General features: G+C 32.8%; 2 protein-coding genes across 3 annotated transcripts in view; both read right to left on the bottom strand.

The window, feature by feature from the left end:
* Positions 1-13234, bottom strand: part of LOC108036028 (paired box protein Pax-6) — a 57739-nt gene extending 44505 nt beyond the window's left edge. The window contains exon 1 of one of the 2 annotated variants that reach the window (XM_044091288.2): positions 13150-13234. Coding sequence is in view for 1 of the 2 variants with exons in the window: in XM_044091289.2 (XP_043947224.1) it covers positions 10729-10756 (28 nt within the window). In the remaining variant the exon portion in view is untranslated. Of the gene's footprint in view, positions 1-10728; positions 10801-13149 lie in introns of those variants that run through there. The other variant, XM_044091289.2, reaches the window with a different exon arrangement.
* LOC108035976 (RNA-binding protein MEX3B) lies at positions 1476-13194 on the bottom strand. Its single transcript, XM_017111798.3, has 2 exons — positions 12552-13194; positions 1476-11015 (listed from the first exon to the last, which is right to left on the bottom strand). Exons 1-2 carry the CDS (start codon positions 13192-13194, stop codon positions 9553-9555), a joined length of 2106 nt encoding a protein of 701 aa, XP_016967287.1. The 3' UTR covers positions 1476-9552.
* Positions 13235-17456: the final 4222 nt, after the last annotated feature.

Raw genomic sequence — 17456 nt, 5'->3', positions numbered from 1 at the left:
AGGGTGTAAAAACACTGCGAATGCGCACTTTCATTAAATAAATACAGTTCGGCGTTTACTTACAAGCCAAAAAGTTCATGGAAACATATTTCTCTATGATTTAGATACTCAACTATTTATATAATTTATTTTATAAATAAAAACATACATGCTTGTTCGCACTTTATAGGTTGTAATTAATAAAATAAATTATTTAAAATTTGACAACATTTAGGAATAAATAATAAAAGGAAACTAAGGGTTTAATTTCTATAACAATTATATATATATTATATATAATATATTATCAGGAGGTTTTCCATCAGAGAAATTGTACCCATTTTAGGAGTTTTATCTTTGACGTAAAATTTCAGTAGTCGATTGTCTTCGACTTTAGAGATATTTTTGATCAGGATCACTGGCCGAGTCAATCTAGCCATGTCCGTCTGTCTTTCTGTCCGTATGAGCGCTGAGATATCGGAAACTATAAAAGCTAAAATGTAGCAATTTGTCTCGGAAACTATAAAAGCTAAAATGTAGCAATTTGTCATGTTTCAGCAGGGTGCCACGCCCACTCTAACTGAAATGTATTTGTCTCATCAATACCTATCGATTACCGTAAAACAAAGTTTGCCACGGCCACTCTATCGTCCAAAAATTACTTGATCTATTAAATAATTATTTACAATTTAAGGAATTGCTCTGTTTCATCACTACCTCTGTCTCTTCAATATTTCACAGTACTATAATTCAATAATTTACAATAATATTATTCCGCGGAGCTGGAGGGGAATTCTCGGACTTTGCCTTCTCCATTCTGATCAGCACACCATTCACATGGGAAAAAAAGAGAAGGAAGGTCGTTTACCCATTGTTAAAAGCACTAGAAGGCAGTTAAAGGACCGTTAGTTTTTGCCCATATTGACGGGCAATAACTTTACAGCGCTGTATATCACTCAATTTTCCACTAGTCTATGACTTACTATCGTGTGCGTGTGAGCATTGCAATTTTATGCGGGCATCTTAACATTTTAAGTTAAGTTCTTAAACAAAAGAAGACGAGAAAAAGACCGGAACTCTCACTTCTACATGCCCCACGAATGCCATTATTTAAGTGGGGGAACACTCTGGCGTCAAAACTAGTAAGCCGTTCCACAAATGTTTTTGCACAATTTTTTGCTGCAAACTGCAAATGCCTACGTATACTAAATTGGACATCTCAAATTTTCAAAAACCAATATACTTAAGTAAGGCCTAGGAACTTTTGTGCCAAAAAACTTTATGCAAAAATTTCTGCCCCTACCACCTTTACCTACGTATAATAAATATATTTATTTATCTCCGAAAAATTTATTTTTTAACCATTTAGTGATACATTACTATATATATATATGTATACTTATATTTTCATAAATATTTCTCATATAAATTTAGGGGCATTGGCTTTCAAGTCGGCTTTTAAATGTGAATACTAATCAGTAAAAAGAGTATGCCGATTAAAGTCGATATATGAAAAGTAATTCTAAGATATTATATTTTCTTTCGAACACATTATGGATATTTTTATATTGTTTATATTATTTTTGGTATTGAGGAGCTTAATTTAAATCTATACTTGTATTACATTAGATAAATAAATATATATTTTATAGACATAAATTTATTTATTTATCCGCAGAATTTTTATTCTGTTTTCATTATTTATTTTTCTTTCTTTCTATAAGTACTCTTTCGTTCGTATTTGTAAAATATTCGTTGTAAATACATCAGCCAATTATAATAAGTTAAATGTAAAACCTTACACACTGTGTAAAAAAATATTTGTATGTACGTATGTACACATTTCTTAAAAAATAGTTTTACAGGAGTCAAAATATTGTTGGAGCCTTTAGTTGTTTATTTCATACACAACTTTAAAGAAAGAACATTAATGGCTGGGTTGCGTATCCTAATACACTTGATATACTACTGTATATATGTATTTATTGAAAGAGTTTTTTTAATTACCACGAACATGTATAATCAGTAAACAATTACACATATCGACAAAGTTGAAACTTTTTGTTTACCCGACACTAAACGCTACAAAATCCATCATATCAGCTGTATTCTGGTTGTGGGCTACAAAAGGTATAGATGTTATCAAGCTGTAAAAATTTCTATGTTTTTGATCTTCTACAGGTAATATACTTTCAGATTTTGTAGCCTTTAATTTGGGGTTTTTTGTCGACCTGAGTTATTTAACTTGTTTCTGATTTGCGGCAAGAAAAATCACTATTAGGTTAACATACATTTAAGGGAAAGATTGAAGTGGCTTACGCTCCATATCTTCTCTGAAATAGAAAAATCGTTTAAAGGCAAATAAATTTTCTTTAGTTGCAGCTGTATTCCCAAGTTAATTTATAACGTTACAAATGTTTTAATATTGTTTTGTCCGTTCTCAGGTCATTAAGTTTTGTAAAATATTTATTTCCGAATTAAAGTTGTTGTTGCGCTGATTGACACATTTAAATTCAACAACTACAACCAGGAACAGAAATAATTCTAAAATATATTTTTAATACTCGAACGTTAGGGTAACATTATTTTCTTATCTGAATTTTCGTATAATGTTATCATTATCAGCGGTAAAGATTATTTATTGCAAAAGTATATATGTATACCTTTTTATGAAACATTAGTTACGTTTCAAGTTTAATATAAGTTAAATAAGCACCCTAGATCATTTTTAAATAAAAATGTATTAATATATGTTACTCACTAATATGTCTTAATAATTTTATTTGAAATACTGATTCTACGTATATATGAAAACGTATTGAATTCCTTACAATTGTATGCTAACTTACAAATCATATTTTTTAGAGGTAAATAATATACATATGTATAACTGTGTATAGTATATATGAACATATGTAATACATATATACGTACATATACATATTATATTTCTATTTGGTATATAGTATATATATAAATGCTCTTTTTTTATAATTCTTGTATGAAATTAAATTTTTCTAGTTATACTTTATATAATATTTTAAAATGTTAGTTTTGCGCGCTCAATATACTTTATTAGTCTCACTCATTTTAATTTTTGACCTTACAGATTTAATATAAAAATTATATACATTTAAAAATATATTAGCCAGCCTCTATTACAATTGTTTGGACTAGATTTATTAATATAATTTTGGGAAAAAGTACAAAATGTTATTAACACAGGTATAACATAATTTTTGATATATAACATCCAATTTTAAACAGAACTATTTTGGCTTTTTTAACATAACGCGCAATTTCCATTGTATTATAAGTATTAAATATGATTGACTATAAATGTATAAGTCTTTTTATTCACATTAACCGTAAGCTTTATTAAGGTAGTTGTCACACGTGGGTCATACATCGTTATTTTAAATATATTTATAACTATTGTTTCTGATTTTATCTATGGATAAAATATATAATTCGTGCTGATCTTAATATTAATACTTATTTATCAGTCAATTTTATATTTTTTAGAGAATTTGTGTTATAACGTTTATTTTTAGATCCGATATATTTTTAACTACGTTTTTCGTGTATATCTTTTATTTTGACAAAATGTATTTGGCTAGACTGGGTAAAATATAAAAAAAATTAACTTCATTTAATTGAAAACAAGAAAATAACCTAAAAGTTTCTATACCGTTGCAGGTCGTTGACGTGGGAGCATTGTGTGTTCAGATTTTTAGAAAACTGAAATCTAATTACAAAAATATTACGAATATGTTTCATTTGAATTCCAATTCAATTTACCGCAAACGTAATAGAAAGGTATTTGATTATTTAGACATTATTTTCCGATAGTTCCTATGAAAGCTATATGATAACTTTATGGTATTTATCAAATTATTACATATAATCAAAGAACAGACCAACAAATTTGTTTTTTTTTAATGAAATTACAGCAGACTTTACAAAGCCAACTAAGATAAGAGACTCTACTATCGAACATAAATAAAGCCTAAACTGCTAAAATGATTACACAGCCTGACAGAATTTTCTTTTTTTGGTTGTCATTTATTACGATAAGTTAAACTTTTTAAGTATAACTTTTCACTTATTTATATACTCTCCATTAAGTATATAAAGTATTGATCGGCCTCAAAGAGTAGATATATCCATGTTCGTCTGTCCATCCGTCCGTTTAACCGTTCCTACGGAAACTAGTCTCTCTTCCAAAAAGTATTATTTATATTGCAGGTAGTATATATGTCGGAGCGAACCGGATTGGAAATAGAAAATATTGCACATTTAAAATATTTAAATACAAACAAGAAAGGAAGTTAACTTCGGCAAATGGAAGTTTGTGTACCCTTACAGTAATAAGAAATACTTAACGTTAGTAACACCATGTGCAATTTTTAACACCATGTGCAATTTTTAATTATTTCTAGTTTCAGTGACATTAAAAAAATATTTAATTATTTCTCTGACCGTTTCTTTGACAGCTATATCTTAGAGTCCTCCGATTTTTATTAAATTTAACTCGAAATTCTTAAAACTATAAAAAATGACATTCCCAAAATTATAAGATAATACGTCAAAAAACACCGAACCTATTTTCCGATAATTCCTATGACAGCTATATAAAATAGTCGTTCAATTTTGATCAAATATAATCTCTCAGTTTTTTTATTCCTATGGGAGCTATAAGGGATAGTTGTCCGATCCGGCTGGTTCCGACTTATATACTACTAGCAATAGAAAGAAGACTTTTGGGAAAGTTTTAGCCCGATAGCTTTATAACAGAGATACTAGTTTGCTTAGAACCGAACGGAAAGACAGACATTCCAAGATCGACTGGTCTAGTGATGCTGATCAAGGATATATTTACTTAATGGGTTCGGAGACCTCACTGCTTTGCAAACTTCTGAGTGAAATCATTATACCCCCTCCAAGGGTATATTTTTTTTAATTAACATCTTTATTTAATATAATCCAGGAACAGATCTAATTAAAGCCTTTAACCTAAATGTTTTCCAAGGGTATAAAAATGTAAAAAATATATAGTATTGATATTTTTTGATATATTAACTTACACTCTTAGAAATCTCATTATTTTAATAATAAAAAAAAAAGTAAAAAGCTCGAACGACTATATACTGCAGCTGCCAAAGAAATGATCAGATAACTAATGAGAAAATACTAAAAAAAACATTAATAACTTTGTTATTTTTGATTACGAATGAACTACTGACCACTTCGGCAATCATCTTGAGTAGTAAATTAAATTGGAACATTCTCATTTTTCTTAAAACTTTAACATTTTATCAAAACCTAATAAACAGCTTCCTTCCTTTGAAAAATAGTAAAAAAAAAGGTTGTATTTGATTTATAAAAACTGTTCATGAATTATAAGATAAGATAGCAAGGCAAGAACGACTATTTGAAATCTACTATTTAGTGACGAAAAACGTATAAATGTTAAATGGCCATTCTTTTACACAAAACCAAAAACTTTTAAGAATGTGTGATTTTCCTATACTATTATCGAAACTACCAGGGCTGACGAACTTTAGAATAGTAATAAATTATACTTAGAAAAGTTTTAATGGTAAAATGGTGCTAGGCAAGGACATTTTTTTAGGCCTATGTACATTAAACACCTCATTGTTTGACATTTTAATTCTATGATTAACGGCACGTCGACATTGTTTCTCACTCAGATACATTTAAGGTATCGAGAAAACTGAATAGCTTTAAGGGTACATTCTTTTTTGCGCTTAATGAGGACTCGAGGAACTATTCTACGCACAAGAATGACGTATAGAGAAATGTAACCATTGATTATTAAATTGCAAGACAAAAAATAATAATTAGTTAAATTTGTATTGTATATTCCTAGTTTTGTTGATTTACTCAATAACCTTAATCATGTTGTATAAACTTCCTAAGAAGTGTACTGATTAATTGTACTGTTCAATTTAATAATCCTATACCGCAAAATTTTCTGATTATTAAAGCAAAAACGGATCCAATTTGGATCGTTCAAAACTATTTATTTGTTAAAATATCTATATAAAACCATATATTTTAGTTAACGTTAAAATAGTGTACAACTTCCGACAATCATGTAGATCTTATAGGAACATTAGGAAAAGTAATACAAAAAATGTTTCAAATTTGTAGATTCGGTTTTTTTTTTCCTTTTTCTTATCATTTTGATTCAGCGCAAGTTTTTTTCGCATATATCCGCGTCAACTATAACAACCATAACGACGCAACGTCATTCTGTCTTTGAACATAAAATCAAAATAACAGGGCTTGCTTTGATTATTGAATTATCTGGTTTTGTGTATCTAAGGGTACGGAAAATTGCATCTTAGAAGGCTTTGTGAAATCGGCTGTCATTTTATCTACTAAAAAAGGGTTAAGGCTGAGCTTCTGTTTCTAAATCCAAAAAAAACGCGTTCGGGTCCCAATCTTTTCAAAAAGTATACAGGGGATTCATATTAATTTCTTTGGTTTTCAAATTAGTCCTTGAAGATTAGGGGCTATATAAGTCATAGGTTGCATTAAATGGCGGTTTCAATGGGTTTTTGACTTAATAAAGAAAGAAGTAAAGTAAGTTTAATACAAAACAAGAAAACATGCTATAGTCGATTTCATCGACTATTAGATACCCGTTACTCAGCTAAATGGAGTGCAAGACGGATGGAGTCTCCAGGAAAGGAGACCAGCGCATACTTGCTGCACCCAACGCTACCAAGCATAAGCCCAACTGGTGGCGCCTTTATCGGGGTATAAGTGAGAACTGCTGATTTGCTGCATGTGGTGTGCAAGCTCAATTGACCTTGCAACATATTAAATATGTTGGCTTTAACATTTAAAGAACACAATCGCATTTAAACTTTTAGATAATATTAATAAATGTGCGTGCTAGACGATTTCTAGTGCTATGGTCGTTTGTGGGCATGGAAGCTCTAGAATCTACATTCCGAATCCCAACTTTCTAGATTTTATAGATTCCAAGATCTCAGCGGTTATACGGACGGACAGACAGACTGACATGGGTAGATCGTCTCGGCTAGTGATACTGATCAAGAATTTATATACTTTGTGGGGTCGAAAACGCTTCCTCTGCCTGTTACATACTTTCAGACAAATCTAGTATACCGGGTATAAAAAGTCCGACATATATTACCTCAACACAGGTTGGAAAATGATCAATCTACATGGTCTACATATATATCCAGTGTGTTTTTATTCTTTAAAAGTAAACATTCGCACACCATAATGACGTTATTTGCCTAAAATTATACTAAAAGCATTTTACTTTTTTATGTTACAGTTTTGAAAAGAAGGTAGTAGTTGGCTGACATTTGACATCCAACCATACCTATATTAAATAAATATGCTAGGACCTACCGAAACTTTAACTTCGATTGGAACGGCAATGTTTTTTAGACTTGTTAAAGGTGTGTTTGGCAAATAAAAATATAATATAATTAAATAAAATTCAATAAAAACTATAATAGAAATCTAAATGTAATACTTATTTTTTTAGTGTTTTTATTTATAACAATGCTACAATCGGATTACCTATTCTGTGATGATTTTTTGAAAACTTCGGAAATACAACTTTAGAAAATATATAAAACAAAAAGATATTACTTTAAAAGTAATTATTATTTTGTTGTAATTTTTTTCAATTTTGTTAGAACCCCAGTAATAATTTGTATATTACATTAATAATTATTATCAAATCATTTCCATTTTTTCTATTTTAGGGCGACATTGACTTGAAGAAAGTTAACCTCGGCAATCCGAAGTTTGAGTACCCTTGCACTTATAAGAAATTAGTAATGTTAGTAACACCATATTACATTTTTAAAGACTGTTGTTATCTTCAGTGATATTTAAAAAATATATATTTTTTAAATAATTATTTTGTTGTTTCTCTGACCGTTTAATTGAAAACTACAAGTTAGAGTTTGATTCAACTTAATTTAAAATTCTTAAAATTAAAAAAAATTATATGCCGAATAGTATAAGATAATAAAAAAACGAAGCTTTATTTTTTCATATTGTTTTCCCACCAATTTTCCGGTCGTCCCCAGGTATATGATGTAGTCGTCCGATTTTGATAAAATTCAATTCGAAATTCCGAACTAATTAATAACTGTCATTTCCAATTAAAATATTTTTTTTTTGATTATTCATACGGCAGATATAAGATATAGTTGCGTGATCCGGCAGATTGCGTCTTATATACTACCTGCACTATAAAGAAGACTTTTGGGAAAGTTTAAGCCTAATAAACTTTAAAACTGAGATACTTGTTTATGTAGAAACGGAGGGACGGGCGGAAAAGGCTATATATAAAAATGTAAGAGTATATATATACTTTATGGGGTCGAAAACGTATCCTTCACTGCGTTGCAGACTTATGACCGAAATCATAATACCCTCTGCCTAGGTATAAAAATAGCAGAAAAGGACCGATTTAACATTATTTAAAATAAAACAGGCTAAACATTTTTTTAGGATAAACATTTAAACATACCCTAGGTCGTTTTTGGTAAATGCGTTGCATATATTGTGACCAACAGCTCAGCAGTTTCTAAAAAACTGTCAGTGACTGTAAAGCGTCTGTTGATATCGTAAAAACTTGTGCACTACTTTAAAGTTACCGTCCATACAAGCCGAACAAGCCATATTTGGAAGAAATCCATAATAAAATAATAGGTTTGCATTGTTAAGCCAATAACAGAATTGCTGCTGGAATTTGAATTTTAGTATTGCCCAACGTAATATTTGTTTTAAACGTCGTTTTAATCGACAATCGATATTACTCGGTAATTTTTTGACCGCAACTCAAAATATTAAAAAATTATCTTTATAAAATTAAAAAAAACCAGTGCTCAATTAAAATACGAATAGTTTGACGTAGTTTTTCGTGATCTAAAGATTCAACTGTACGAAGAACTACTATTATCCTGTTTTTGACATTTTGGCTGTAAGTGTTATAAATGTACCAAAAAACCAAAGCTAAAACAACATTACTATTTTGGCAAAATTAAAAAAATAAAACCAAGAATGGAAGCAAACATCGAAAGTTTTTATAAATACTTAATACAGTGATACTAAGATAATGTTCCTATTTAATTAACTATTACCATTTTAATTTACCGAAAACAATATATAGCGGTCTTTGTGTTATTTTGAGAATAATTATTCGATCGTTCCTATGGAAGCTATATGAGAAAAGCGACCGTTATTTTTTTTAATTTTCAATATATGCAGAAATAAACCAAAATTAGAAGTTTTAAATTTTTTAAGGTTTTTTTTATTTGATTTTCGAATGGGACGTGCAGGATAGAAACGGGCAGAGAAACGGACAAACGGACATGGCTAGATTGACTCTTCTAGTTATGCTGATAAAGAATATATTTACATTTTGTGACGGGAAATGTCTTATAGCGCCTGCAAGGACATACACAATTTTCAAACGTATAAATATACCAGTTAAAATGAACTCTTAAACAAAATGAGCAATAAACTAATAAATTATTACAATGAAAATTATCCCAAAATGCGCATTGCATGGTAAACAATAGAATTACAAACCGGACAAACTGCTTCCATAGAAATGCATATTTGATTCGCACATTCCATGCAAAACATATTGTGGCCGCATGGAACCAAAGCAGTTGTAACATCATTTTCGTTACAAACAAAACATTCGCGGTGAATCATAAATTTATCCGGGATAGGTTGCAATTGAATAGCTTGCGTCTTTTGCTTGTTGCTACATGTAGTCGGCTCCTTAGTCTGATGCAGATTTTTTTGATTTACAGAATGCTCACCAAAACCTAAGAGCGAATCCGTAGGACTAATTGAGACTGTAGGTGAGCAGTGTGCTGTGGGTATAATGTTACCCTGTTGGTTCCAAATACTAGGCGACTCCCCTATACCCTCGTCGACGTCAATTGAATCACTTATATTTTTCCATATACTTAATATTTCTGGAGGTGTGTTGGCGCTATTGTTGGTACTCTTTGTTGAAGTTGTTGAAGAAGCAGATGAACAAGATCTTGTTAAAATATTAGCATTAGAGTTGGAATGAATCGATGCTGATGTAGGTGTGGGAGGACAGTAGGATAATGTTTTGCTAGGCGTATTACGGAATACAACATTAGCCTTCGATGATGGCATGGAAACTTCATTTTCCGGAAAATGTTTGTCTGATATTTGAGTTGCTTTTATAGTTGCTGCTATTTCCATATCAGAAAACTCAGTTTTTTTAAAGCAATTGCCAGTATGATGGCCTTGCATTGTCTTTACGGAATGGCTACCGTTCTCAGCAATTTTTATTATATTTTTTGCATAATCCTGTGCAGATGGAATTGCATTTTTGTATATAGACGACAAAATATCTGAATTCAAATTATCATTTAATATTTGGGTTAATGAATTTATTGTCGGCAGGGTCGCAAATTCATTTCCCTCAACCGGTTCACCACCTTGCACAGTATTACCATCGACACTTCCAGATCCTGTTCCAGTTCGAAGGGCAATATGAGCTTCTATTTGCTTTCGTGCAGTATCTACATTGTCTGGCAAGCCAGTCACTTCAAAAATTGGTTCCTTTTCGCGCGACGGTGTTACAATGTAAGTTTGAGTCTCTTGTTGAATGTGTTTAATTGTAGCACCTTTAGGCCCAACAACAAGTCCAACCACCCGATAAGGTACACGTACCTGTATGGTTATCTGTCCTGGCATACATGGAGGTCCAGACTGCATGCGCGGCATTGCACTACCTCCAGATCCACTCGTACTTCCTGCGAAACTGCCACTATGACCGTCGCTCAAGGGCTTACGTGATGCTCGTATTAAGCTGAAGTGGTCAGCAGCAGAAAGAATTTCTCGTTTAGCCTTGTTCACATCTTCCTTTCGACCAGTTACTACAAACACCGGCTCCTCTCCTCGAACGGGCGTTTTAATGTAAGTGTTGGTTTTGGCTCTCAAAGCCTTTATTTTGCAACCTAAAAGTAAAAAAAAATTGATTGGACGTTTTTTTTACTATTTGACGTGGCCAAGTAAAGTGATACGTTTTTTCTAGCATGAAAACTGTGGGCGCCTCATTTTTGGGCGTTATTGATGGGGGCAACACATTTAAATTTTTGGGTCAAAGGATAGGTGTCTACGAGACCAACACATTTAAGTTCAACAATTTTTCTGGAATAAAAATTGCGGCACACTGCTGAAAAAAACTTGGGCTGCGCAGGAAGCTCAGGAACATACCAAACCCAAATTTATCTAAATATAATTTGTGTATTATAATTTTAATATTAAATTTTTGGGTCAAAGGATAGGTGTCTACGAGACCAACACATTTAAGTTCAACAATTTTTCTGGAATAAAAATTGCGGCACACTGCTGAAAAAAACTTGGGCTGCGCAGGAAGCTCAGGAACATACCAAACCCAAATTTATCTAAATATAATTTGTGTATTATAATTTTAATATTATATTTATTATTCACAAAGACGGTCAGACAGATGGATGTGGCTAGATCCACTTGGCTAGTTATCCTGATCATAATATGTACACTTTTTGGAGTTTTTAACTAATCTAGTATACCCATTTATTCTACAAGAAACGGGTATAGGATATATAGTTTAGATGTTTTAATATCTTAGGGGTTACCGGTTTTTAGAAAACGATAAGAAGCCTTATAATTTAATATTTAATCGATAAATATGAACTAATAAAAAAAAAGTACGAAAATGTTATTGTAAGAGTGGGCGGAAACTTGGTACTCTAAATGTCAAATTTCAACCTTCTAGCTTAAAAATGTGGGCGGTGGGCAGAACATGGCTAGAGCTAAAATGGTCTTCATTTACACTCCTTGGTACTGATGAGACAAATTCATTTCAGTAAATGTTGCTTTTTCTAGCATGAAAACGTTGGTTGGCACAGTTTTGGGCGGTTTGTGTTTGCGTGGCAAATTGTTAGGTTAATCAATAGGTGTTTGTGAGACAAATACATATCATTTTCTAGCAATAAAACTAAAGGCGCTACAGCTTTTCGTGGATTTTGGGCGTTAAAGTGGGCATGGCACCCCGTTGAAACAAACTTGCTCTGCAAGAAGCCCAGAAATCTGCGCGTCAAGTCCGACTTTTCTAGCTTTAATCTGGTCTGCTTATGTGAGTATTTTGACAAAACAAAAGTTAAACAAACTCATAATTTAAACTTACTTCTAGTAAATTTTGGCATGAATAAATCGGTAATTTATTTCCTGTTGAAGGATACAATACATTTCTTAACATATTCAGTACATATTACGCCAAATTTGTGTAAAAAATTCGTTTTTTTTTTAAACTTTTTTCCTTGAAAACATTAATTTTTCGATGCAAAAAGTTTCTCCAAACAAAACTAATAGTAACTGCAAAAAGAAATTTTCAAAAATCATTTTGCTTAATATTAGCATTATCTGTTTTTCATACTAATTTGTTCCGACATTGTAACCTTAAAAAAAATAATATAACACTTTAATGCAGGGTTGTCGATAATACTCACCTTGTCGGCCTACTATTTCGGCAACATGTTCGGAACTGGGGACTGGAACACACTCGGTCATATTCTGCGACTTCTTTGATCGATCTTCTAAGCTGACGTTGCCGGCACAGGGTAATAGGAGGGAGCTCGGTGCCGGTGGAAGTGGCAGGGTGCTGTCTGTTTTAGAAAACGCGGGCATGCCATTGATGGTACCTATTTCAAAATCACTCTGTGCACTTAAAGGCATTGATAGGGGTGGAGCAGGTTGCGCATAGCAAGTTGGATTGTCGTTAAATCCTACTAGTGATAGTTCCAACGCCAATTGCAGTGTCCGCGGATCGTCTGACAGTGGTAGAGATGACGCATTGACTTTGGCTTGATTAGCCATTTCGTGATGATGTACGGTGTTTGCTTTAAGATTTGACTCCTTTGAGTTAATGCTAGCCAAGATCTTCGGGGTGACCTGGGCTGACATCATAATAGTACCCTTATCCTTTTTTTGGAGCGAAATGAACACAGGTGCAATACCACTTTTACACAATGAGGAGGAGCTCGATGACACCGAAACCGATGAAAAGTTGAAGGATGATATGGAATTCGATGCAGAAGTTGAACTCACTCTTTTAAGCCCACTGAATTCCGTGCTTATGTGTGCTGTAGACATGTCACTGCATTATTCAACGTTTGAGTACAAGACTTCCCCGTTAGGCCTCATTTTCAAGCCAAAGTCAATTTAAAAGTGGTACCAATACTCGTAGCTTTTCCGCTTGTGAATTGTCTGCAAATATAGAAGAGGCCAAAAGTGCATTTGGTATACATACGCGTGATTATGGGACTGATAGCTACGAATGTGTGAAATGGTATATGCCTGTTCAACGCACTTAAGAATAAACACCTGGTACTAAGTCGCGACTTTGGGACATTTACTTCAATTCGGAACACCTTCCTGATAATGGTTTTTTGGTAGGCAAAATAATATTTCCTCTCTTCGAATCCTGTTAGCCGCGATGTCAAAGCTCAGAACACAACGAATACCGCGCTCATAACCAACCCCTATCTTACAACTTTTGTGTCACTCACCCCTTGTAACTTCTTTTTTGCTCTTACCCTCTCCGAGACCAACAACCACAACACTCAACATATAACTTAAGACACATGCATATAGGTAATTATGCACCGATCTTTTTTCTTAGTCTTTTTTTCGTGTAACTGTTTTACAAGAATAACCATCCAGAAATTTGTAGCCCACGCATTATCTTACGACTATTTCTATTAGTAGCAGTTAGTAATGAAGTAGCCCAAAATTAACGTGTGTACACTAGAAAACTGGGATGGCCAGGTACACATTCCGGCAGAGTCTCGACACGCCTTTTGTATACAAGTGCGAAGTAGAGAAACATAAACTACCAAACAGCGTCCTCAGATGGATTTATACACCGAAAATGAATTTTACAATAATCAAAATGTTATTGTTGATTTAGCGCACCAGAATTCAATCAAATTACTTAGCCGGCTATCTGCATTAGATGCGGAACACAATAAGACCCGATAACTATCGATATCTATTGTAATTAAATCTCGCCTTATACCCTATTCACACAAATGGGTTTTCCGCTTAAACGACCAAATTCCCTTTCAACGAAAAAGAAGGGAAAAATCGCCTTGTTACGCTTCATACGATTCAATATTTCAGTGTTTTTGTTCAGTAATTCTTACGTGTTGCTCCTAATAACAAACCTAACAAATGGCCCAAAAACTATTTTCAGACCATTATTTCTTGAGTGTTGATCAATGTGGTAATATCTGCGAATAAATTTACGTTCACACTGGAGTAGACTACATTATAAATATATTATTTCGGGTTTCCCATGCTTGGTGTCGCCTGGTATGGCGTGCATGGCACGTTCGTTTACGTTAAGTAGATAGTTAAGGAATCATAGACACCTTCTGAGACACCAGCTCTTTAACTCTTTCTAGGAATTCTCGAAAGCAATACAATTCAGTTAAAATTTTTTTATAATACCTAAACGGTTAACCTGTTATATACTTTTCCCCGAATATATTATATTCTTTTAGTCTAAAGTATAGGGTATAAAAACGATTTAGGCAGGGATTTTTCCTAGTCGCCCAAAATGGGGTGCTTTATAGGGATGTCACAAAAACCGGCGACGGATTGGGGACCGTAAGCCCTAGGTGTCACAGAAACTCAAGTGATTTTTTTTTTCGGAAAAATTACCGAAAAATGACCAGGACTGGATACATTGTTTACTTTTACTTACACTTTTTCTTCTGCATAGCTTGCTTCTTATCCGCCAAAAATTTGAAATTGTTAAGGACAGTGCTGCCAAAAGCGTAATGTTTTTATAATTTCTTTTCTGTTACTATACTTTTTTTTAAATGCAATTTTTACCAATAATATATTTTATACATTACACATTACCACAAGATTTCGATAGCAATTCCAAAATTTGCTATTTTAACGTTACCAATGTCAGGCTGGACGATTTTCAAACGCTTTTTTTTTAGGTAATTTAAATAAATAAATAAATATAACCCGAAGTTAATATAAAAATTATAGAATGCAGATGGCTTAAAGATTTCATTAGTGTTGTCTTAAATAATGTTTTATTCTTGGTAAGCATTTGTTTATTGTATCATAACGTTTATCAAAATACAGGGGATTTAGAAACCGAAAGTGACGTCTGTGACACCAAGATTCGCTTGTCAGGGGAAGTTTGGATGGAGGGAATTTCTGTGACACCCCCGATTATAACTGTGTTGAAAAATAAACAATTAATTATTTATTTTAAAATATATTTTCATCAGAAAAGTTGATATTGTACCCTAAAGGTGCAATCTGTGCAACCGGACTTATCTCCGCTTTATTTTCTACCTAATTGGATTTGCAAAGTATTCTGTGGATTCAAGCACTTGAACTGCAGGGGTTGTACTGTCAGAATGGGCAAGGCACCCTGCCCTGAAGATCAGGAATTTACATGCCAAATTTCAAGTATTTCCTTGTTATATAGCCTAGTACTCACATCGACGAGAAACCCGAGCTATAAAGCAATAAAGGCGCCCGCTAAGGGACAGCTGGGGAAGCCATTGCCAGAATGTTCGCTGCAGTACCAGTGTACAGTGGTCCGTTGCCATTCCGCATTCCTCAAGGCCCATCTGGGCATATTGGGAATCGGAACTGCACTGCAGATGTCACGGAGTAGATGGATAGATTGCCAGTAAACTCTGAAATCTTCAAAAATACTACAAAGAATGTTTTCTTTCGACTAGTGAAAAATGGACTGCATTCCACTTAGTGACGGAGCGCACCAGGAAGGTGTGCGAAGGCGACTACTATACATATATACACGAAGACATGAAAATATACAGTAATCGTCCGATTGTTTCAAAAAGTAGTGCAAAAACTAAAAGGATTCCATACCAGGACAATAAAAAATTAATTGACATGGGTGTAAGAGCACTGAAAGTGTAAAAGTAAAAATGTAGAAAATCTAATCTGTTGTTGCCAGTGGGAATAAATTCACCTAGTCGTATTCTTACTTAAAATACGTTTCGAACGGCACCTATACTGTCAAAATCGGATGCTCCGTTCAACTTCGGAGTCCTCTCAAAATGAAAATTTTTGTTTGTCAGTTTGTCCCAAAACGTTATTTTAGAGTTCTGAAAATTCTAGACGATGTTAAAAAGCTTAATATAAGAAACATTCGTTTTACCACTTTTGGAAAAACTAGCCAGTTTCGCAAGAATATACTGAATATACTGTACTGAAGATATAGGCTTGTGCTATACGTCATTAGATAGGTATTTCTAAAAACTATGTACGGCTCTTAAACGATTTTTCTAAATACCACCGTTTAAAAATTAGGGGGCAATGTTTTTTTTTACTTTTTGATTTGTTTCAGATTTCTCAAAAACGGTTCTAACGATTTCAAATAAAATGTTAAGCTGTATAGCTCTTGAGATTCGTAAACTTTTGGTATAAGACACATGCTTGTAAAAATAGCCTGTTCAAAATTATTAAACAACAAAAGTGCCAACATTTATCAGTTCAGAGCATCTTACACTGCCTGAGCATTCACCTTTTTTGTGCGAATATAAACTCTATTTGAAGTTCCTGGAAATTTAAGATGATGTTAAACAGCTCAATATAAGAAACATTAGTTTTACCCCTTTGGAAAAACTAGCTAGTTTGTCGAGAAAACAGCCACAAACAGCTAATTTTTGAATACTCATAAATTTTAAAGAACTTAAGCTATAGGTGATATTTGTTATAAGAGAGATATTATGAAACGCTTTGTACACTATTCTTACATGATTTGTCTCATTACAACCGTTTCAAAAATCGAAACTTAGGATCTTCGGAATTTTTTGTGCGTATCCATACTTTATTTTAGGGACGAGGAATCATTTAAATTCTTATAAGCAGTTCCGCATAAAAAACCTGAATTCTACGAATTTTGGGAAGGTATATGGATTATATAATTTATGTTTAAAACAAAAACTTCTGATATCATACAAAAACACCTCTTAGCGAGGTAAAAGTACAGTGACGTCGCACCTTCAACAATACCACATAAATACATTCTTTACATTAAATTTACATAGGGATAGAAAGGCAGAAGGACATGGCTAAATCCCCTCGGGTAGCGCTTTCTCTTACCTGTTAAATACTTTCAGACAAATCTAGCAATATAGGAATAATATAGGAATGAGAAACAAACACACATTATCACAGTGTGTTTGCCGCTAGACAATTTAAAATTAAAAATGCAATTTATTTTGCTAAAAGAAAACTGAAATTTATTTGGATTTTCGATTGTGCTGCAGCGCAGTGAAGGGGACCCTTAAAATGTACATATTCTTTACCATCATTACTAGATGAGTCTGAAATGAAAAATCCTTTTTGAC

The sequence above is a fragment of the Drosophila biarmipes genome, chromosome 4 (genome assembly GCF_025231255.1).
Source record: "Drosophila biarmipes strain raj3 chromosome 4, RU_DBia_V1.1, whole genome shotgun sequence".
Lineage (NCBI taxonomy): Eukaryota > Metazoa > Arthropoda > Insecta > Diptera > Drosophilidae > Drosophila > Drosophila biarmipes.
The sequence above is the reverse complement of the archived record's forward strand: the minus strand, read 5'-3'. Positions and strand labels throughout refer to the sequence as shown.